This window comes from Aulonocara stuartgranti, assembly GCF_965226115.1.
Source record: "Aulonocara stuartgranti genome assembly, chromosome: 8".
Classification (NCBI taxonomy): Eukaryota; Metazoa; Chordata; class Actinopteri; order Cichliformes; family Cichlidae; genus Aulonocara; species Aulonocara stuartgranti.
This window is the reverse complement of record NC_138959.1, coordinates 895,001-917,783: the sequence shown is the minus strand read 5'-3', so window position 1 is coordinate 917,783 and position 22,783 is coordinate 895,001. Positions and strand designations below refer to the sequence as shown.

The window sequence follows — 22,783 nt, the reverse complement described above, 5'->3', positions numbered from 1 at the left end:
TTGGTAGCAAAAATATTTATTCAGTATTTGTCTTTATAGATGCTTTTCAACCAGGACTGCACAACACGGGACAGAGTTGATGACCACAGCAGAGCCTGTGTGTCTAACGTGCACTCAGCGTTCAGAGCGGGAGGTTCAACCTCAGCCGGCTTTAAGATTCAAACGACAACATTAACACGATTCACCAGAGACGTCGGGGAAACACAGAACATCTCACGTTTCAGGAGAAGTGTTTGGAAAGGCTGAATTCTGCTCTGAATACTGACCTTAAATCCCGGGAACGCCGCCGACACGCTGAGAGTGTAACGTGCAAAACATCAGGAAGCTTTTCGCTCGGTTGTTCTGAGAGTTTCCTCGAACGCACACGGCGGGGTTTCTTCTGATGTTAAAGAGCGCTGCAGTTTTCAGCTACTTGCCCTGCAGGCTCTCTTTTCTACAGGAGCTCCGCCTGCACCGCCTGCACCACCTGCATGCGCCTGCACCGCCTGCATGCGCCTGCACCGCCTGCACCACCTGCATGCGCCTGCACCGCCTGCACCACCTGCATGCGCCTGCACCGCCTGCATGCGCCTGCACCGCCTGCATGCGCCTGTACCGCCTGCACGCGCCTGTACCGCCTGCATGCGCCTGTACCGCCTGCATGCGCCTGCACGCGCCTGCTTGCACCTGCACCGCCTGCACCGACTCCAGCAGCGACCCGTCGCTACAACAGCAACCTGAAAAAACTTAAATGTCCTTTTTCAGCATAAAGCGCTCTGACTTAAATACATCTGCACCGGCACGAGTGACGCCTGAACGTCCCGCTTCAGTGACGCAAACGCTTCATTTCCTCCGTCTCCACGGCAACACACACCAGATGTCAGCGAAACTGACAGAACAAAAGAAACCAATGAAATGAGAAGATTCAGTGTGCGCTCACCAAAAATGGCCGCGCGTGTTTAACTCTGTGAACTTAACCCGAACACGTTTTGGTAGCTTCAGTGCTAAAACTCATCACGAATGATTGAAGAAGTCGCGTTCAGCAGCGACTCCGGGTCTCCTGGTGGTGTCGACCTGTACAGCCTCCACCTCTGGACGAACATGCAGTTTGTAGCTCTGACGTGCGATCAGGCGCGACGACACGCTGAAAGATTGACAGACTAGATTTCACCTCCAGAGAGACGTCGTTTTCCATTGTTTGATTTCAACACGTGTTGAATTCACTGAGCTCAGCACTAATATCAATAAAATCATTTGATTATTAAATATTTCAGGTGGAATTTCTGCAAAACACCATAAAGCAGAAGAACGCGGTCGCTTTAAACAGCTGATGTTTTGTCTCGTGACGCCGGCTAAACTCCGCCCTCCTGGTTTGTGTCCAATGAGCACGTTTCAGGAGGTTTCTGCCGTCTTTCAGCGCCGAGCTGCTGTTTGTTGATCTTATTGCTTTCCTGAGTGTGTTTCACATGGTTAACAAACACACACTTTGTGATTTTTAGCTTCCTCCACTATCGCCACAGCTTCCACCTGGACTCGAGCACATTCAGTTTATATGAAAAAGCTCAACGTGTGAGGAAAACGAGTTTCCCTCCGGACTGGGAGAAGTGATGCTGGCTCGGTTTAACTCGGGTTTTCCTCACATGGCGACTTCCTGTTTGCTGAGGAGGACTTCCAGCAGGCGCAGTTTGGCTTTCAGCTGTTTGTACTCCTGGTACTCCTCCTTCATCGGCGTTCGGTCCTCTTTCTGGCAGATTCTGTCCAACAAGCACAAATGACAGGAAACACAGGAGCGAGTTAATGAGGTTGCTGCCCGCACACGTCGCTCGTATAATCATCGAATAAAACCAGCTGCCGCTGCGTTAAAAGCTCCTGTTGTTAGTAAAGTTTGTGCTCACCTTCCGGTCTGTCGATAAAACTCGTCCTCGAACTCCTTCAGGACCTTCCGCCTCGCCTTCTTCTCGGCCCGGGTCTCCCGCAGACAGTCCAGCAGCTGAGACCTGGACCCAGGAACAGAAACTGAAAACCGGCCGCCGAGCGATTTACTGCACACGAAAGATGGACGCGGCTCCGTCGAGGTGTTTCATGGCCAATCACGCTCCTCTGCTTCAGATCAGCTGAGCAGAGGAGTCGCCCCCTGCTGGTCATTAGACAGAGTGCAGACTTTTCAGAAGGAGCTGCGTCCATCTTTTATATACAGACTGTAGTAGCGCCATGCTGCAAGCTGACTGTGAGGACCCTGAGCTCAGTCTGGCAGGCGCAGTTACGCCTGCAGGACTCGTCGTCTGACCGCAGCACGTCCACGTAAACATCGTGTCACACCAAGCTGCAGGAGCTGCACAGACCAGCTGCAGGTGAGCACTCAGACGTGTTTATTGCGTGTTTGTCACGTTTCATGAGCTGCTGAGTAGAAACTTCCTGTTAGCAGCCGTGTAACAGTAAAAGGTCAGATGCGTTGGGACGCACCGGACGCGTCTGTGGCACCGGCTCGGGTCACAGACGCTTCAAAGCCTCGCCGCACGTCACTTTTCACCCACCTGGAGGCTTCGTGCAGGTTCGCTGTGGTGAGAGCATCTTGCTGCCGGACGGCTTTCACCTCGTCTAACGGCGACACGAAGGCCGGGTCGCTGTCCCGGTCGCTGTCTTCCTCGCCGGCTGCTGGTTGGGCCGGTCTGCGCGGTGGCGGGACAGGAAGCTCATCGACGGCCAACGAACTCACGCAGTCTTCATCAGAACCATCCTCTTCCTCCTGAGACAGAAACAGAGCGTCCTTGTACTTAAACGCCATCAAGCTTTAGCTCTTATGTAAAATCATCTCGACTACATAAACAACTCAAAGCTGTTGTCACAGTGAGTTTGTCCTGAAGGTGGCGCTGCAGCAGGAGGACGATAAACCCCACGTTTCCGTTTTTCTCTGACGAAACTTTGTTTAGTTCGCACGTATGAAATCGCTGCTGCTGATGTTAAAACACGACAGGTGTGCGTCTTACGATAGTGCTGATGGTGGGGCTGGCACACAGCAAGTGTTTGATCATCTGGTAGCGGTCGTACAGAGGCTTCACCAGGTTCTTCTCCTGCTTCGTTCCCTGGGACACAACAAAGTGTCAATAAGCTCCTCTCGTGGAGTTGGAGAATAAAAACACGGCGTTGGAAACGAGGGGCTTCGATCCTGCTGGGTGTGTGTGGGGGAGGACTCACCGGCCGGCCGTGCAGACTCTCGAAGTACAGCAGACATTTCTGCAGAGTGATTTTCTCCAGCACCATCTGAGCCTGAGTCATCTCCTGCACACAGTCCAGAGATGGCACCACATACGTCTGATATCAGAAAATTGGATATCTGCTGATACGGATGTGAACCTGATATAGTTACAATCAATAACGCTGTTTTTTCATGCTCCAGTTTAAGAAACAGAACATTAAAGCTGTTCTGTTATAATTTTATTAAACAAACATACGCTGCACCCAAAGTACTTCACAGTTCAGCCAAACTGATGTTTGTATTTAAACTTGAAGGACTTAAAGTAAAATTCAAAAAGTCATTTAAATGCAATTTAATGCAGATTTCAAAAACTTTGTTATAAACCATGTTTACACTCAAAAACTTCAAATGGAGCCTTTTATACTTACAGCTGAACATAAACAGAGTTTAAAGCCAATAAACAAACACACTCATGTTCGATCAGGATGATGTCAGTGTTTCTATCACCTTTAACCTGAGACTGAATTTTGTGTCATTTCTGTACAAAACTAAAGACTGAAAAAAGTGTTTTTCATAGTTTTTTCGAGCCATGAAACTGGCCAGGCATCGTGCCGGTTTGTTTCCCCTGCGTGGGGCGCACACGCCGGGCTGTCCAAACAGGACCCCACATTCTTGATTTTTAGTTCAGCAACACTCCTCCTGAAACTTTGGAGTTTGAGCTCTTTGTACAGCAAAGTTACAGGAGGATAAAAATCATCATCAGTCGTTTGGTAAATAATCCCGTCACGAGAGAACAACAAATATATAACTTCCTGTTGTAACCCTCAAACTGAATGCTAATGTAACGACACTACTTCCACGTCTAATAGAGATGTGACGTCATTCAGGGGTAAAACCGCAAAGGATTGTGGGTACGAGTGGTAAGCGGTACTAGCGCACGCAGGCTTTCACGTGAAAACGGTCACACAGCGATAAAAAGAAACAAAAAATGGCAAGAAGCTGTTGTGTTATTAGCTGCAACAGCCGGTCGCATGACAGCCACGGGAAGCCGACGGTAAAGAGATCGTTGTTATCGGATTCCGTCGTGGAAGAAAAATCGTTCAAACCGAGTTTCCGAAGTAACAAAGAGGCGACGGACGGCCTGGATTGCAGCCGTTCGAAGAGCAAATATAACGTCCCAGAACGCTGCAGCTCACAGGTCAGTCTGCTCCAAGCATTCCCACAGAGGTCAGTCTGCTGTTGTAGTTATTACGCCATTTATCATAATTGGTGATGTAGGTTACAAATAAGTCTTAATTTGAATTGAATTCGTTGCTTTGCTGCTTTGTTCACTGTGGCTTTGCGGGCTAATGTTTGTTGTTCTTTGTAGGAAAAGCAGCCTACAAAATGCTGGGATGCGATCCAGACTGGGCCCCTCTATCAGCCTGGGTTTCAAGCTGCTACCACAGCCAGATCTGATTGGTGAAGAGAGAGCGAGATCAAAACAGCCACGTCTGCATATATGCGCCCAAGTGTTGTATGAAGCAAGTGATACTGTCTCAGTTTGTTGTTTGATGTTTTGTTTTTGCATTGTTGATTTGTTTTTCAGCGAAGCAGCTAATAAAGCTGATGGATTTCTACAATGTTGCCTCTTTGCTGTGAGATTCTGTAACAGAATGAAACAATGATGCCAGTAATAAATAAAGACAATGAATTGAATGAATTACCAAACACTTATTTTATTTCTATTGGATCTGAAAATGTTGTGTAACACTACAACCTGAAACGACACATAGATGCGTTGGCCTGTAACAGCAGCTGTGAGATGGAGTCGTCCAAACCACCAAAGTAAACTGGAGCTGGGCTTGTTGCAGGATCTGATGCTACCAAACATGTTGTGAGTGTGTGCGCTCTCACTTAGGACCATATAATAATAAACGTGATGAAAGTTGTGCAGCACGCTGACGTCCTTACTCCACTCTGTGCTCGTGTGGGTCTGACCCTTTCACTCCTTTGATTTCTTCCTCGTACTTTCTTTGACTCTTCGTCACGTCTGTCTTCGTGCGGAGCTGCCGAGTTCTCCGTCGTTTTGTACAGAACTGTTTTTGGGGCAAATAAAATGCAAGTGGGGATTAAACCGCAGAGTTAATGGTTACCGGTGCTGGAAATGCTGGCGCTTGATGCAGTGTTTTGATTTTGTTGCCACTCGTACCCACAATGCAACGCGCGAAAGTCACGTGGTCTGTCGATCTCTACTGTCTGTAATGGAGGCGGAGTTCCTGTTTGTGATATTTATTGGATCAGGTTACATTTTTATTTCTCCCCGATATCGGATCCAGTCATTGAGGCCAGGATGGGACCGGATCCTGTATATGGGACTGGTTGACCTCTAACAGAGTCGAGTCTGTGCGCGTGATAACGAACATTCAAAGTGAAACAAAATGAAACCTGATTCCTTTGATGAATCGAAGCGTTCGCTCACGCAGAGCCGAGCACCGACCTTCATGTTGTCAGGGAGACCCAGCGCCTGCCTCTTCTCTCTCAGCCGCCTGAACAGGGACTCCACCGTTTCCTCCAGAGCCGGTTTGTGCTCCGACGCCCCCTGCTGCCCCGCGCCGTACCTGCAGGATACAGGCAGCCGTCACTGAAGCACCAAAGCCTGCAGTTCCTCTAGCATCCAGCAGAGGCAGCATGTTAAAACCTTCCAGCTCTGCTGCAGTAACTCTGCGCACAAACTACTCGAACAGTTACTGAGTCAGCACAGGGTTAGTGAAGTCGGTTACCTGCAGACGTCTGCGCTTTCCTGCTCCTTCGACTCGAACACCGACTGCCTGAGTCTCAGCTCTGCAGAGGAAACACAGTCACACATTACCATGAACCAGTTCAGCAGTCAGTGAACTGAAACCAGAAACACAGAGGTCACAGTTTTACTGTCAGTTTGGCAGGAGCCTGATCGCAGCTCAGCTGATGAGCACGTTTACTGAGACTCCAGCTGCTGCTGTCAAACACGTGGCTGCAGCCTGCGCCCACAACAGACGCTGAACCTGAGCCGAGCCTGCGACCGTCACCTTTGAGCTGCTTGCGAGCCTTGGCCAGTTCGCCCATCACTCGGATCATCTCCGGGTTCGAGTACTTGTCGTTGTGGGACGGCTGAAACAGAAGACGACAGAAATCAAATGATGCAGTAAAGAGCGATGACGTTTACGACTCTTTAACGCTGTGCCGTGAGTCTGACAGCGCCCCCTCCTGGATCTACCTTGTAGTTCATCTCCTGCTCAAACTGGTCCTCAAACCTGCGGACCTTCTTCTTCAGGGTCTGGATGTGTCTCGTGAGGAAGGGCACGGACGAGGGACGCTCGCCCTCCGAGTCCGGCGTCCTGTCGCCCCGACACCTGAACACAAACACAGCGCTCAGATTCAGCAGGCGGGCATCATCGGGTACGAGCACGCCACCACCCCACAGGGATATATCCAGATATATTTATCAAAGAGATTTAACATTTTTAAGATTAGCAGGACACACACGGCTTTGAGCCTGAACGCGGGAACCGTCACGTTATCCAACGCCAGCGTGTCACAGACACAGACAGGAAGTAGCTGTCGGTGAAACAACAAAGACGAGAAAACTGGGTCACAGCTTCAGGCAGTGGCTCACAAACCGAAGACGATGATGATGAAGGACGGATTATATAAGCCGCACTAATGCAGGTCAAACACAAACCACTCCACTGCACTCTCCCCGCCAATCACATGACATCGAGCACAAAACAGCTTCAAGCAGCCTGAAACTGGAAACCAGAGCAAAGAGTCCAGTTGGTCCTGGAGCCAGGACCACCAGGGTCCAGATCCAGGACCACCAGGGTCCAGATCCAGGCTGTGCAGCACGCGTGGAAGCAGACATAAACGTACACAGACATCATTTAAAGGAAAACAAAGCAGGAAGTCCAGATGAACATCAGAGCGCCCCCCTCAGAGCAGCACTCACAGGATGTACTGCTGGCTGCACGGCGGCGACGGGGCGGAGTCCGGGTCCGAGTTAAACCTCTGACATGGGCTGGAGCAGCGGGGGGAGGGCAGGGGGCTGGCACCTCCCGCCAGCAGCTGGAGGAGAGCTCCGCCTCCATCTGAGCCGTGTCCACCTTCACCTCCGGGGCTGCTCCTCTGAGGAGAGTAGGGGGAGTGGTGGGGGCTCGGCGGCGTCACTACGTCGGGGGTCGGGGGCTGCTGGCCGGGGTGGATGGCGGTTAACGGCGGGTGTCGCGGGGACTGTGGCGGTCTGGTCAGGAACGTCAGCAGCTCTGCAGACACACAAAACACAATCAGGTCAGCCTCCTCCTCCCAGCAGTGCTGTCAGCTTACAGTAACTATAATTATCTCTAAATTGCTTTATTAACCACATGTATGTAAATATATATCACTGCAGCCTAACGCTGAGCAGCTGTGGGAACAGTTAGCTAATCGAACACTAAGATAAGATAAGATAACCTTTATTAGTCCCACACGTGGGAAATTTGTTAACACTGATCCAGTTTTACCTTCAGCCGTGTTTCAGTGAAGCTGAACTCTCTAATTCTGTGACATCATACAGCTGATACCATCGTGCTGACACAATCCTACCCGCTTATACCTTTACAGCTGTTTTAGGCCAACGACAGGAAGTTAACAGGTTAGTTTCCGTGTTTAGAGAATCAGGACAGGAAGTTCAGAACATCAAAACTCTGTCACGCCCATTCATCGACGGCGCGCTCCATCACTGCGTTGCTCCTCTGTGCTGTCAACGGTCATCATCACTCCAACAAGGGTCCGAATGCCAAAGCTCAGTCTGCTGCCTGTTTCTATTGTTTTCAGCGGATTCAATAAAAAGTGTTTGAAACTCGGAGAATGCCGAGAAGCCTGCAGCTGCCGAACAGTCAAAATGACTAAAATAACACTCTCACCACTGCTACGACCTTCCAGGACCTCTGGACCCAACTGAGAACCACATGTAGCAGAGGTGTCAAACATAAGGCCCAGGGCCCTGAATCAGCCCGCTAAAGACTCTAAACCGGCCCACTGGATGTGAGGGAATGATGGATGTTTGTATTCCTCTAAGTTTTACAAGCTCCATTTTTCACTATTGACTGTAGAAATGAAATTTTTGTGCAAACGTTTCTGTAAATTCACAGAAGCTTGTTTGTAATAGCAGCGTGCACAGACACACACACGCACGCACACACAGTGTGTGAACAGTTATCTCAGCTAATGCTTCGCGTGCAGGTAAACTGGAAGGTGTGTGTGTGTGTGTGTGTGTGTCTGCGTACAGGGTCTGGATCATCTCCAATGATAACACACACACATACAAAACAACAGTTTATAAACACACACAGACTGACAGGTGTGTGTATACCTGGCGGGCTGTTCTCGTCTGCAGGGACGCCGTGACAAAGCGCCAGCGTCTTCGCCTCCTTCCCTCCGAGCTCGGCCCGACCACGGGGGCTCTTCTGCTCCTTGCTGCCCAGAGGAGGGGGGCTCTCCTCGGGGGATGACCCCAGCGATGTCCCCCCCTCCACCTCCAGAGCCTGGAGCTTCTGCAGGGAACTCTGCAGGCAGAAGCAGAACATGCCAGACACGCTGGTCCAGAGATTAACCAGGTTCCAGGCGCAGTGTGTCTGTGTGTGTTTGTGTGTGTGAGAAGAATGTAGGGCAGTGAGGCACTGTTACAATGAAAGACTCCAGATATTAGCCAGATCTCTGATACGTCACATGTGGAAGCACAGAGCGGGGGCTTAGTGTTCAGGAAACAGTCTTATCCCACAGTTTTAAAGCATAAGTCAATGAGCCTCCCTTCCAGGAATTACACCAGCACCATCCAGAAAAACACGTCTCCCTCCAGCTCTTCCAGATATTAGTCACGTACAGACAAATGCACACACTCTCCAGGAGCTAGCCAGTGCAGGTGAAATCCACCAGCATGCAGAAATATTCACTCCGCTGATTCTCTCCCACTCCAGGAATTAGCCATCCCCGGGTGGACGCCGCTCAGCAGTGAGAGACCTGCAGGACGGGTTTGAATCTTCATCCTCTGCCTCTGCACGTTCACTGATGATGATGATGATGCTGGTATCCTCCCTCACTCACTCCGTCTGCAGCTCTCGCCCTTCCTCCCTGCTTGGATTACTCATCCTCAGGCTCGTGAGGAGAGGAGGGAGCAAGGATGCAGGAGGAGGAGGAGGGGGAGAGGGATGTCTGCCCTCTCTCTCCCCCTGAGGAGGAGACGGCTGGGTGAGAGACATCTGAAGACAGGAGGATGCCGCTCTCTCTCTGGTCATGAGGCTTCTCCCGCATCGGTGGGGGAGGGGCTTCCTGCTGACATCATCGTGTGTGAGTACGTGTTTAATTCTCATTCATAAAAACAGGAGAGGAGGAGCAGTTACGTGCTTCTCCTCACACATCCAAAAACTGAACACGCAGTGACACGTCCCCACAGCGTTTCTATGGAAACACTGCATGCTGTACGAGTTTGACGTGTCAGGCGCTCACACCGCGACCGTTTACAGACTGTACATAAAAGACGGAGGCTCGTCAGCCTCTTCCTGTATCATCCTGCATCCATGGCGACACCTGCCAGTCACAGAGGCCACGCCCCCAACAATTGCAAACTTTAAACCGGTGAGTAAGTCATATGTAGGGGCTGCATGTCACCTGCGCCCCTACATATGACAGAAGTAGCCCCACAGGTGACGTGTTTCTGCCTGTGACACACGCGGGAACGAAACAGAGGAGACTAACATGGTCACTGGCGCGAGGAATACACGCACGGTCGTGAAGCGTTCGCAATTATTTATTTATCGGTCATTTTAAAATGCCATTCATAAAATGTATTACTCGTTATTTTTGTCATGATCTGGTGAAACAGCGCCCCCACCCAGGCATTCTGTTCACTTCAGGCGGAGAGTGGTACTGCAGCGCTCTCCGTCCACATCGTGTAGACGGGAGAAGCGGGAAAACGCGGGGATAAAATGGCAGCTGTATTTAAAGAGGAGCTCTCAGATGGATGATGTGTTGTTGGCCGAATTACAGAATATGACCTAATACTTCCAGAAAAGCTCGCGAATCTCATTTATTTTTTACATCTGCTCGGAAACCCGCGCCCGTGCCTTTCACTACGCCGGCTTTTGAGCGGAGTTCCGCTGATACGGCCATCATCAGCTCACAGAGGAGAAACGGCGGGAAGAACGGTACTGTCCTTCAAATTAAAAGTCGCCAACTCAACAATTTTCAATTTTCTACCGACATAAAGTCGCTGATCAGCGGGGTTGTTGGATCATGTCACGTGTTTAATATTTCATACTGATTAGAAATGTGACTGCTGGAAGAAAACAAATCTACAACCTCAGGCGACAACACCCGGAGGTTGTTTCAAAATAAAAGTTGCAAACCCATCTCTTTGCTGTTCAGTTTCTGAGGTCTGTGGTTCGAGTCCGTCCTTCCAGCCCTGCCTTTCCTGACTTGTGATTTTAGGATGATATTTAATAATTAATGATGAATTTATTTTGGCTGTGATCAATAATTCAGCACTGTTTCACTAACATCCATCTAGTTATTGTTCAAAGCAACAAATGTTCAGCTTCTTGACATTATAAATGTTACCTACATTTGTAAATGTGTATTTTAACTAATGAACTTTGCTGTTCATACATTTTATTTTGTCTTCCTCGTGCTTTGTAAATGTGATCTCTACCTGAATGTAATTCTCACTTTAAATAAAGATGTAATTTAACCCTGGATTCACATGTAGTATTCTTAATTGTTCATGCTGAGAACTTGGCGATAACTGCCATGAAGCCACGTCTCGCTTGGAAATCTCGTCTTAAGGGTGTCATGAAGCGCTACACTTGAAGGCTCATTTACCCCGGTGTGGACTCACAAACGCACAAGCACCATTGCGCCTCCTTCAGGTGTTTAAATGCACCAGTACCTGTGCACCCTCCTCACACTCCCATATTTCATGTTAATAATATATTTTATTGTGTTGTGGGCTGGAACAACGTCAGAATTTTGAATGTCATTTTCTTCTTTTGCTTCATTTTATAAATAAAAAACAGAAACGTTGTTTTTTTACAGCTTTTATTTTTTTTAAACAGATTGAGCAGCTTTGGCAAAGAGTTTTTCTGTTAACAGTCATCACCGTAAAGCTTTTTCCACTGAGAGACGGAAAGAGTCAGAAGGCTTCTTCAGCTACTGCAACAGCCACTGTAGCAAAGGTAATAATAACAATAATAATAATAATAACAAACAACTGAAAACATCATCAAAACACAATATCCCCAGTATATACAAATAAACCAATGACACTTGAGCTTCATCACACAAACACAAAGCATCATGACTTTGATATAAACATGAATATTTCTCCTTCTGGTCCAAATACGTGTCTTATTTATTTTGTGCATTTTATTGTCGTCGGACTCTGATTGTCCCCATCAGGAGTATTTTAGCTCTGTCCAGCAGATGGAGCCAGTCAGTCAGAGGAAACAGATATTTCTCCGTTTTGAGTAAAGTATGACCTGTGATTGAAAATTCTAGTTTGAGGTTTTTAGACTATGAAGTCGTCCTCCACTTCAAACTACTCAGATATAATAGGAAATTACTGATAATTAGCGAGGCTCGTAGGTGGTGTTGTTCTCCACATCCCAGAAACCATCAGTGAGGTCTCCATCCCTCACTGGACTCCCACCTTCATGTTTTTCCACTGGAATATTTGCTGGAAAAGCCCAGCACAGGCTACTTTGTGGAAGTCTGACTGTGTGCTGCCCTCTGCCGGTGAAAACTGAACATACTGTTGTTGTCATGCAGAACTCACAGACGTCACATCACTGATCATTCTACAGAAAAACCACAGCGAAATCCGACTGCTGAAGATAAAGACTTCATAACAAACTGGAGACTGTTAGCTGCTTTTACAAAAGGCCACAAAAACACGTCATCAGTACAAATTTAAATTACTGCAAATTTGATCTTTTCATCTCATGTTTGGAAGCAAACAAACTGCAGACTCATCAACTCAACAATACTAGAGGTCCACTTTGTGACGGAGTTACTGTCAGCATGAAGACGTAACGGAAGCTATTTTTTCTCCACCTGTCCACCGCCAAGTCGTAGACGCGTCATCCTAACGTGTTCTGAACAAAAAGGTTTTGATGCATTGCAAAAAAATGGAAACACTCCAGAAACCTGCACAGTTTTAAACGTCTTCAGACCAACAGCTCAGAAGAAATCAAAGCACGCTGTCTAATTCATGTCCAAAAAACATGGAGGAAGTCTTGGAAAATTGTTCAAAACATCAGTTCTCATGCAGCAATTCAAAGACTCACAATATAAAGAATGACAGAAAGGAAAGCTTAAAGAAATGTTTGCATCACTACCCCGTCATCCTTTGGGGGTGAAGATCGCTACTACGCCCAGCATTGTTTTCTTTCTATCCGTCTTTGGATCTGAAGTTCCAGAAAATGAAACAGGAAGTGAAGGCATCATGGTGACCTCAGGTTTGTGTGTTCGGTCTCAGTTTGTCTTTATTTCACTCGGTGCGGTTCTTCACGCCACAGAGGAACATAACCGTCCTCCAGCCCTCTGTGAGGGTCTCCAGAACCTTCCAAATCTACCACCTAATCAAACAGCAAGCAGTAGGAGAGTGATCTCCCCCTGAGGGGGTCAAAGTTCAACTGTCAGTTATCAAGGCCACTTGAGAGAAGCACAAGTTTTCCACTTGTAGGAAAAGCAGGACTATGATGCCTTCAGTGTCTTCAGGAAGTATGGGAAGGATGACTCGACGTTGTTCTCGGATTGTGAAAGTGATGCTGTCACAGGGGAAGTATGCAGGAGGGCTTCTGGTTTAAGTCCTCACAGGGTAACCTTGTGTTGACGTTACTAAAAGTAATTATCATAAATAAGTCCTTCGGTCTGTGGAACCACGGAGGACCTGGGGCCTTGGAGAAGTTCCCCACTTTGGTAGGTTGGTAATCTAGCCTTGTTCATTGCTGCCAGAAACACTTTGGGATGATTTTGTTGAACTGTCAAGATGTCAGGTATCTTTGATGAAAGCAGACATCAGATCTATGGTAAACATCACTTCCTGTGAAACGTGTCGGTTGAATGAGGATCCAAAAAGGCCTGTGCGGTGTCACTAACTCAAGGCATTTGTTTTGTCTCTAAGGAACATCCAATTATTTCTTCTGTATTGTGTGGATGAAGTTACTGCACAGTCTTGGCTGCTGTATACAGGCTGAAGGAGCAGCCGGTTAACGTAACGAGAAATTGTTTATGTGTTAATCAAACTCATTTCCTGATTTCAGAGGGCTGAAAGAAGTTGTTTTACAGCAACATATGGCAGGTCCTTGACTTCTGTTGGAGGGACATGACCAAAGTTCATCTGTAGCCAAACAAGGAATCAGGCTTCTTTGGGTTCATGAGATATTCAGAGGCATCACTGACTTTTTCTATGCTGTAGATCCTTTTTTGTAGCTGTACCGTTAACCTCCCGGGGTCCCGACAGGTTTCTAAAAGCTGACATCATTTCTGTTGTAAAAGTTAAAAACATGCTTTTATCTATTTGCTGAAAATCACCCTCAAAGCAAAAGATGTTTGTAGGACTGACTTCGTGCCCCGAGTGCCTCGAGAAATCATCCTACATTGTCTTAATATGAAAAAAGAACAAACGTGTGATGTTAAGAGGCAGTTTGTTTGATGCCTGAACTGCTTCAGCTTCCTGCTCTCAGGTGTGATGGTGGGTGGGTTCCTCCTGTTAGCAGAGACCAGCTTGACCAGTTCGACCAAGGAAAGGCCTGGAGTCCATTTCCCTTTATGAACTTCCATGCACTAGGTCCTCAAATCCTCAGCGTTTGACTCCTAGAAGTTTACAGCCATGCTTAGAACAACACAATCACTTCAGGTAGGATATTTCACCAAGATGCCCACGCAGCCTTCGTTCAGCCCGCTGAGAAGTCATCGTCTTCTTCATAAAGTGTCAAGCTCTGGGTGTTGGTGTAAACTGATGGTTGCCACTTTAGAAGTCATAGTCCCACCCAGAGTTGTCATCTGGTGGTGGTTCATCTGTGTCTTCAGGGAAACTGTCAAAGTTGCTCGTATCAATCGCAGAGGAGACCTGGACAGAAGGTGAAACAATAAAACCCCTTTAAAACCTGCAGACCGATCAAAGCAAACTTTGAATGACTTTAACAGTTTACACAGAAGTCACAACTTTACAGGGGTGGAGAGAGAAATCGACCGAGAAGCTCGAGGTGACGATGGGGAGGACCTGTTTGAAGCTAAAGGAACTCTTCACAACAGATTTAACGTTGTGCCAGTTTGAATACGTATAAGTTACACCAGAAAAGCCGAGAGGTTCAGTCTCTGGAGCGTGTCCTGGTTCCATCTGGGTTCTTCCCGGTTGGACATGCACCAAATATAAATTTGCCTTCGATTACGTTCCTTCATTCTCTTCGGTACTTTTTGTGAGAGACGAAGAAACAGGAAATGAGAGGAGTAAAACACGAGTAATATGTGCACAAAATGTCAAGACCCAAACTAAAACTGACCTCATGGCTGAGGGTCCATGTAAATATGGAGAGCTGTCCGTTTCACAGTGATGAGATAAACTCACAGGTCCATTTACTAACTTTCATGGGTGGAATTCAATAATTTCACTTATAAACTTGTTCTAGCAGGGATGGTAATCCCCGTTTTAGTTTGATTCTTTCATTTATTAGAGAATATACCGAAATCATGTCCAACTAAACATAAGACTTATTATCAGGGTGTCTTTGCTAAAGTGTTTTTCTCTCAGTGAGGATAAAAATGGTTGATTTTAACACTACATACTGAGCCAGTCTACAGCACGAACAACATCAAATCAGATTTTTAGTGCAGGACAGAAGTTGATGATCAGGATTCCTACCAACTTGTCATTAAGTGCCTCTGTGTCCGAGTGAAAACTACCATTGACTAAATAAAATATACATGAAGCAGACTCCCAACATCAGGAGACAATCAAAATAACTTGTTGTTTTAAACTTTAAAAATCAGCAGGGAATCTTCAGGCTTTGACGATTCAAGAAGAAAAAGTGAATTTTTATTTCTACTCACATCTGGTGTGATGGGCGGAGTCAGCGTTCCTTTTCTCAGACCCTCCCAGTTAAAACCTTCAAACCACCTGAGCACGCACACGCACACGCACACACACACACACACACGCACACACACACACACACACACGCACACACACACACACACACACACACACAAATTTGTCTCATATTCAGACTGACAGGTCAAAGGTCATCCTCATGAGAATGTTTTGTGAGCAGCTCACTCACTTGTGTTTCTGGATGTCTTTGACTCCATTTTTGAGGTTGCCGAGTCTCTCTGAAGGATTATCCCTGCCAGCACAGCTATGGTTAGATACTTTTCCTGGAGATGAAAACAATGAATTGTGGCTCAGACAGCGCCCCCTACCTGCAGAGCTTCTTGATGAGACTGGCGGCATTCTTGGTGATTTTCTTTGGAAACTCGATCATGTCGATGCCTCTCAGGATGACATTGTAGGTTTTCATTGGATCTGGACCTGAAAACGGAGGGCTGGAGACACAAGCAGACACTGAACCACACACACAAAAGCAAAAAAATAAAACGTCCAGCACCGAGTTGGATCTTCACCTGCCGGTCAGCAGCTCGTACATCAGAATACCCAGAGACCAGTAGTCAGCAGAGACGTCATGACCCTTGTTGAGGATGATCTCTGGAGCGACGTACTCCGGCGTCCCGCAGAACGTCCACGTCTTCTTACAAAAACCAATTTTCTTAGCAAAGCCAAAGTCCACCTGAAAAAAACAGGCCGAAGAGCTCTTCACAGTATGTGAATGTGATGACAAATTTACAGCATCCTCCTTTCTGACGCTATTCGTCGACTTACGTCTGATTGTTTGTCAAAAATAAGGGAGGTGCTAGTGCGTACCAGCTTGGCGTATCCTCGGCTGTCCAGAATGAGGTTTTCGGGTTTCAGGTCTCTGTAAATGATGCCTTTGGCGTGCAGGTAGGCGAACGCTTCGACCACGCAGCCCGTGTAGAACCTGGTGGTGGAATCTTCAAAGGAGCCCCTGAAACGGAGTTTAAAGAGCTGTGACGGCGCTCTCAGCACGTCCTGAGCCTCTGTGACGACTCACTGACAAGTTTTAAAGGCTGCAATGTGCACGTTTCTTATTTGGGCTTTAGCCAATAAAAGGTTAGACACGATCCTTCAGTCTGAGGTGACATCATCAGAAGTTTCGTCTCATGTTTCACAAATGACGGTTTCATTGATTTTGTTCTAAATGAAGATTTTTTGACCGTTTTGTACTATAACTATTTTACTACATTTTATTAAAATATGTAAAGTTGTACATGATGAGAGTTTAGTGTGACGCGTACCGGTCTCTCAGGATGGTCCACAGCTCTCCGCCCAGACACGCCTCCATCAGCATGTACAGATATTTACTGTCTTTAAAGGTGCGGTACAACCTGAGCACAAAGAACAACAGCAGCTCATCTTTCTGACGGTTACGTTGTGTTTATGTCGGTTTTTAAAAAGCCCACGAACATGAATGTTTTTCCTGCCAGACTCCAGCCTGTGTTACTTTTTACGAGGCTTCGTCTAGAAGCCAGAAACAGAAAGAAGAAATCTGATTCAACGATTTTATTTTGTAAAACTTTTTTCTCACTGCAAATTTTCCACAAAGTTTATATATCAAAGAGCATGAATATAAATATTACACAATATTACACCAATGTTAAACTCTGGTCACATGACTTTGATCGGCAGGTTGATGAGGTTTTTTTGCCTGATACAAAATGTCATAAAACAATTAAGTGTTTTTGAATATTTTACTTAAGAATTCATCTTTGAATTAAAGTATGTATTGCAAAGCATCTTTCATTGTTTCCATCAAACACAAAGCCTCGAGTGACGGTTGTTGTGCCGACCTGACGATGAAGTCCGAGTGCGCCTCGGTCATGATGTGCTTCTCAGAGCGAATGTGCTCCTGCTGCCTCGTGTCCACGATGTGACGCTTCTTCAGGATCTTCATGGCGAACGTCTTTGCCTCTTCGCTCTTCAGCTGCACCTGAACAAACACAACGGGTCCTTCCTTTAAATGCACGCACAGCCTGATCTGGTAAAAACATCTAAAAGCACAGGGCGTAAAGAGCTAGCGACGCAGCTAGATACACCTGCATCAGTCAAACCCAGGAAGCTTTATTTTCTAGAGGAGGTCCAACACTTCCAGAGATGGTGACGTACCCTCTGGGCTAAAGTTTAACAAAATGTGGCTAAAGTTAGAACAACTGCGATTCAGTCGCTGTGTATCGCGCCACTTTCATAATATCTCCAAGCTAAAAAAGCATGCTACTCTTGTTTTTGTTTTATTTTGAAAAACTTACTGGTCCACAGTCTTGTGCTCTCACATCTCATTTCATGTTTTAGATCATCACAAAATTCAATATCAGACAAAGACAACAGAGCAAATACAACAAACAGTGTTTAAAAGATCTTTTCATTTATTCAGGGAAAAAGTTACCGAAGCACATGGATGTTTATACTGGTAATAACTGGTTGTGCCATGATCGGCAGCAAGAACTGCAATCAAGTGTTTGTGATGTGTGAGTCTTTCTCATCACTGTGGGGAACTTTGGCCCCTCTTGTTGAATCCAGACATTTTGGAGGGGTTTCACGCCAAAACATCTCGTCTGATTTAAGTCCGGACTTTGACTCGGATCAGTGTCCTGCTGCAGAACCAAGTGCTCTTGAACATCACAAAACAAACTGATGGGCGGACATCCTCCTTCAGGGTTTTCTGGTCGGTTACGGCGAGCCGTCCTGGAGCAGAGCAGCCAGACCATCACACGACCACCACGGAGTCTGCCTGCCGCTGCGATGCTCTCTTTATGAAGCACTGTTAGTCTGATGTGACAGGACTCAGATCTTCCAGAACGTTCAGCTTCTGTCTCGTCAGTCCACAGAATATTTCCCAGAAGTCTCGGGAACCATCCAGATGTTTGGTGGCAGATGTGAGACGACTCTGTGTGATGACCTTAGGATACCGTTATACCTTTATTAGTCCCACGTGTGGGAAATTTGTTGTTAAGGCTGCCGACCTCTGCCAGCGCCATCTTACCCTTCTGACCATACAGACATTACACAAACATCACATGAGGAAGACCTCTGACCTTAACTGAGCCCAGTGACGCCTGCAGGCTTCTATTTAAGTGATTTCTTGAGTCGGCTTTCCAAAAAAGGTCACAGTTAGAGGGCACAGAGGGCAGATTTAACGAGGAGGGCAGTCACTTTCAGAATGGTCAGGTAGGTACGAATAAGCTTTATTTAAATCATCATTTAAATCCTGTACTCTGTGCTGAGTCTAGTCTAATATTAAAACGTGTTCGATGGACAGAGTCAGTGTTACAAGTATGCAAATACAAAGATGAGCAGAGGTCCGATACTTTCCCCGCAGCTCTGTCGGGGGTCTGTCCCTCTGCTGGTACATCAGCTCTTCGTTACATGTCAGTAAACAGCGGAGCAGCTGCGCGGCGTCTCTGTGGGGAATCTGTGCCGTAAGCCGACCGCCATGCTCTCGCTGTAAACACCTCGCTGTGTGCTGTTCATAGGCGATGACACAATCCTCTATTCCTGGACCGATTCCTCAAATTACGGTCCTGACTTCTTACTCCGACATGTCTGAGAGGTCACCCCCTCCTCGGTAACCGACACCATCGGTGCTGACGGAGAAACAGCAGCAGCTGGAAGCTTTTTCACTCAGACAAACACGGGAAAACTTTCACTTCTGATAAAGGACTGTTTAGCTGAGCTGCTTCCAGGGTCAGTCGGTCGTTCGTGACTTTAACAGCTTTCAGCCGCTCTGCACTGCTGATGGTTATGTCCCGCTCGTTGCCATTAGCTGCCGTATTTCTGATGGTCTGCTCGGTCGGTGCTGCAGTCACTCGTTGTGAGACTGTTGGAAACTCGGACATGTTGTCCAACCTGTAAACTAAAGTCTTCTAACAACCTCAGGAACAACTGATCTGATTAGTTCTGAAGGACTGAACAGAGTCAGAGTCACAGTGAAGACAACAGTAAACTGAACGTTAGTAAACTGGGGTTCGTTTTCCTCTCTAATGCATCTGTGCAGTGCTTGGCTGGTTTCAGGCCGTCTGGAGACAGACTGTGGGATGAGGTCAGTCACCGTGGATCCATGTTCCTGATCAGGTCCACGAGAATAAAGTGAAATCGAACACAAACAACTTTTCTGTTCTGATTTACGAGAACTCGCACTCAGCCTAGAAACCACGCAGGTTGTGATAAAACCTGAAGCTGTTTGGTGGGTACGCTGATGGCTCTGAGGCGTCACATGATTCGTAGTCTTTGCGGTGAGACAGTCGGGAGGTCGGAGGTCTGCTTTTTCCTTGGAGCAGAGTTACACTCCAAAAATATCCCCAGGGGAACGGTGGGAGACCCTGAATGGGGATTCCTTCCTGCTTTTGGGCAAACCCTCCGCAGGGCTTCCCCTTCGACCTTTAGTACCTTCAGGCCCCGCCTCCTGCGGCAGAGAAACTCGACTCCCTGAGCTGCATTGCACCACCCGCTGCCTCCCGCCCTCCCCCCCTTACATTTTTCCATCACCTCAAACCTTCTCACTATGACCTGTTTTAATCAGATAAAGCTGTGGATGAATTTATGATGTGAGGCGCCCTGAGGCCAGGGTCACATGTTTGATACCTGACAGATTTATTAGGACGGCAGGACGATGGCGACGCTGGACAGAAACTCTGAGGTTTCTGTGAACCTGCAGAGCATGAATCACATGAGGACTGGTGTCCAGTTACCAGCACAGATATTTTACTGGTAAGATACTGCGAATAGCTAGCCTGTTTGCATTATTAGGGGCGTGGCCTCTTTAACTGACAGGTGGATTGTGACACAGGTGCCTGTAGCTGCTAGCTTCACCTGAGCGGTACCTCTGGACTATGTTTGTGCTGTTGGAGCCTTTTTAATGACATCATGTGGCCAATAACATGGCTGCTGTGAGGTCACCGTACTAACAGACCAATTGAAGGCGGAGCTCCAGTTCAGGATTTTGGGGACATCATTGTGATGCAGTGTATGAAGACGATCAAAGCACACGAGCAAGCATTATCTGACAGCTTAGAGCTCCGCCCTCTCGTCCACTTACTGATGGCTCCAAAGAAAAGGCTGACACAAACGTGTAGGTGACATCACAGAAACCATCTTTTTGTTGTGGCAGGCCTTCCACAGTGAGTCTGCATCCACACATTCAGATAAAACTACCTCCGACTCTCAGTGATGCACAGATGAATCTAATTTCCTGAAGTGTCAGATCATACCAGTTCGACGCGTCCGAAGCCTCCGACTCCCAGCGTGTCGATGATGTTGAAGTCAGTGAGTTTCAGACTGGAGAAGAAGGCGTTCTCCGCCTCGTATCTGAAACAAAAACACACATCACTAAACACAGGACATCGATCCCGGGACGAAACACCGGGGTTCAGCTTTAGCTTCCCATGCTAAATCCTGTCTGGCATTCCCAACAAGGGACATGGTTTTACCTGCAGCATCTGACCACGTGGAAGAACGGGAACTTCTTTGATGTCTGGATGGAGTACGAGATGATGGGGAAGGAGAAAGAGGAGGGAGGAGCAGGGAGGCTGGGGAGCCGCTCTCTCTGCTCCTTCGCTGGGACGGGAATCGGCTCTCTCATCGCCAAACTTTATTTGAACAGTAAATCCACTTGTTCAGGAATGTTGGTTTGGAATCATCCAGATGGCGCTGACGGGGAGTTCGTAAGCTGCCCGACTTCTACTGAGTCTGGAATCTGATGTTGGTCAAACTACGAACGTGTGAACAAACAACTTGTCTTCAGTCTTCACGAGAACGTTCGGCAAAGTGTCCGTAACAGAGCCGTCTCAAAGGAAGAGCTCCACCTCCAGATTACATGGTGAGGACAGGAGCGGGCGTTGGAGGTCCGGTGGTACCACAGGTGTGGAGACTTTGCTAGATCCTCCAGCTCCTCGTGCATCAAGGTTACAAACAAACCTGAACCCTGTAGCACCGCGTGAATCCGAGGATCACCTCAAAGGAAAGCTCAGCACCTCAGTGGATGACACACACAGATCCAGGATCTGGACTCCAACTTTGTGGCGTCTGATTTTAAAAAGCCCAACTGAGCATGCTCAAAGTGAAGTGTAAGGAGGAAAGCCTCTGAGAGGTCTGCGTCTGCTCCGGCCGATCCCGCAGGGCGTAATGAGCTGAGAGGAGAACCTGCAGGAGGACCCTGCTGCTGCTCAAGTATTTTTAGCGCATGGAAACATTGCTGAGAGGTTCGCCTGTAAACGCAGCTCAGTTATTAAAGGACAGACTGTCCCGACCTCTAAACCAGAGGACGCAAAAGTTTCAACTTCTCAGGTTGTTTAGGCGCTCTGCCCTTCACCTGTGGGGCGAGCCTCGCTCGTCTGCCAGATTTGAATGAAATATGCTTCTGCAGCTGTGCTGTTGTGTAAACAGGGGCCTGACTAGTTCCTGGAAGCTGTGGAATCAGATTACGGCAGAAACAGAAGCTGCTGCTGGTCGCTCGGGACGAAACAACGCAAACACTCTAAAATTAGTGCGAGGTCTTAAGTAAGAGATTTACTGTTAGAGCTCGCAGCCAGGTTCAAATCCAGACCACCTTCACCCCGCTGACGTGCCCTTGAGCAGAACACTGAACTAACACACAGGATGAGAAAAGCGCTCAGTTTAAAGTAGAGCTAGTGTCACGCTGCAGAACAAGGTCTTTATAAGTATAACTGCATTTGATCTCTATTAATATTTACAGTATCAATGAATTTCTAGGATACTTAGCTGTATTTAGTCTGGTAATGGAAAGAAGCACCTTTATTCTCTGATAAGAAGTAAAATAAAAATATATAATGTTTGGTGATTAAACGATGGCGTAAACAGAGGCTGCTCTGCATGAGATAAAGAAGGATTATTTTACTCTGAGGTTCATGCTAAGCTGCTCTCATAGACTGAGAGGAAGCTTAACATCATCTTTAACTCATGGATGCATTCACACATGAAGGGAAACATTTCTGTGGTCTATGATTTTCAGTTTTTTGTACAACTGAAAAAATAAATGAGGTTTTATTGACATTAGCAGTAGAAGTTTTGGACAGGCCTTCTCACTTAATGTTTTTTCTTTATTTTTACTACTTTCTACACATACAAACTGAAAACATCAGATAAATCATAAGATATGTGGAATTATGTGGCAAAGACAAAATAATAAATAATTCTAAATATGTCTTATAGTTTAGATTCCTCAAAGTAGACGCCCTTTGCTTTGTTGACAGCGCTGCAAACCCTCGGCCTTCTCTCAGTGAGCTTCATGATGTCGTCACCTGACATGTTTCACCTCACAGGTGAGCCTGTCAGGGTTCATTTGTGGAGTTTCTTGCCTTCTTAATGACGTTGGGGCCATCAGGTGTGATGTGCAGAGTCAGGTTGGTGCACAGCTGGCAGCCATATTTGACAACATATTATGGAGAGAACCAATCAGCTAAGTAAAGAGAAAA

At 47.1% G+C, this 22,783-nt stretch overlaps 2 protein-coding genes across 15 annotated transcripts in view; both read right to left on the bottom strand.

Annotated features, from left to right (window-relative positions):
- Window positions 1-29: 29 nt before the first annotated feature.
- On the bottom strand, window positions 30-9,659 carry LOC309712522 (protein FAM13C-like). Of its 6 annotated transcripts, none has more exons than XR_014278317.1 (12): window positions 8,541-9,651; window positions 7,140-7,452; window positions 6,411-6,546; window positions 6,223-6,304; window positions 5,938-5,998; window positions 5,655-5,775; window positions 3,175-3,291; window positions 2,967-3,062; window positions 2,514-2,725; window positions 1,875-1,976; window positions 561-1,733; window positions 34-457 (listed from the first exon to the last, which is right to left on the bottom strand). XR_014278317.1 is itself a non-coding variant. In XM_082543355.1 (11 exons), exons 1-11 carry the CDS (start codon window positions 8,752-8,754, stop codon window positions 1,616-1,618), a joined length of 1,572 nt encoding a protein of 523 aa, XP_082399481.1. In that variant the 5' UTR covers window positions 8,755-9,651; the 3' UTR covers window positions 34-1,615. The 6 variants fall into 6 exon arrangements, 4 of the variants coding, with proteins under 4 accessions (XP_082399483.1, XP_082399484.1, XP_082399481.1 ...); XR_014278318.1 differs by having other exon boundaries at window positions 34-551; window positions 590-1,733; XM_082543355.1 differs by having other exon boundaries at window positions 34-1,733.
- A 1,584-nt stretch (window positions 9,660-11,243) lies between these two features.
- The window catches only part of LOC309713485 (cGMP-dependent protein kinase 1-like), an 80,681-nt gene continuing 69,141 nt past the window's right edge, over window positions 11,244-22,783 (bottom strand). For 7 of the 9 annotated variants that reach the window (XM_082545129.1, XM_082545127.1, XM_082545125.1 and 4 more), the window contains 9 exons: window positions 20,561-20,657; window positions 17,147-17,286; window positions 16,595-16,684; window positions 16,143-16,284; window positions 15,845-16,008; window positions 15,644-15,766; window positions 15,505-15,567; window positions 15,275-15,341; window positions 11,244-14,294 (listed from right to left, as the gene is read on the bottom strand). In XM_082545129.1, coding sequence (XP_082401255.1) covers window positions 14,196-14,294; window positions 15,275-15,341; window positions 15,505-15,567; window positions 15,644-15,766; window positions 15,845-16,008; window positions 16,143-16,284; window positions 16,595-16,684; window positions 17,147-17,286; window positions 20,561-20,657 — 985 coding nt within the window. In that variant the 3' untranslated portion in view covers window positions 11,244-14,195. Of the gene's footprint in view, window positions 14,295-15,274; window positions 15,342-15,504; window positions 15,568-15,643; window positions 15,767-15,844; window positions 16,009-16,142; window positions 16,285-16,594; window positions 16,685-17,146; window positions 17,287-20,560; window positions 20,658-20,779; window positions 21,479-22,783 lie in introns of those variants that run through there. The other 2 variants (XM_082545132.1, XM_082545133.1) reach the window with 2 other exon arrangements.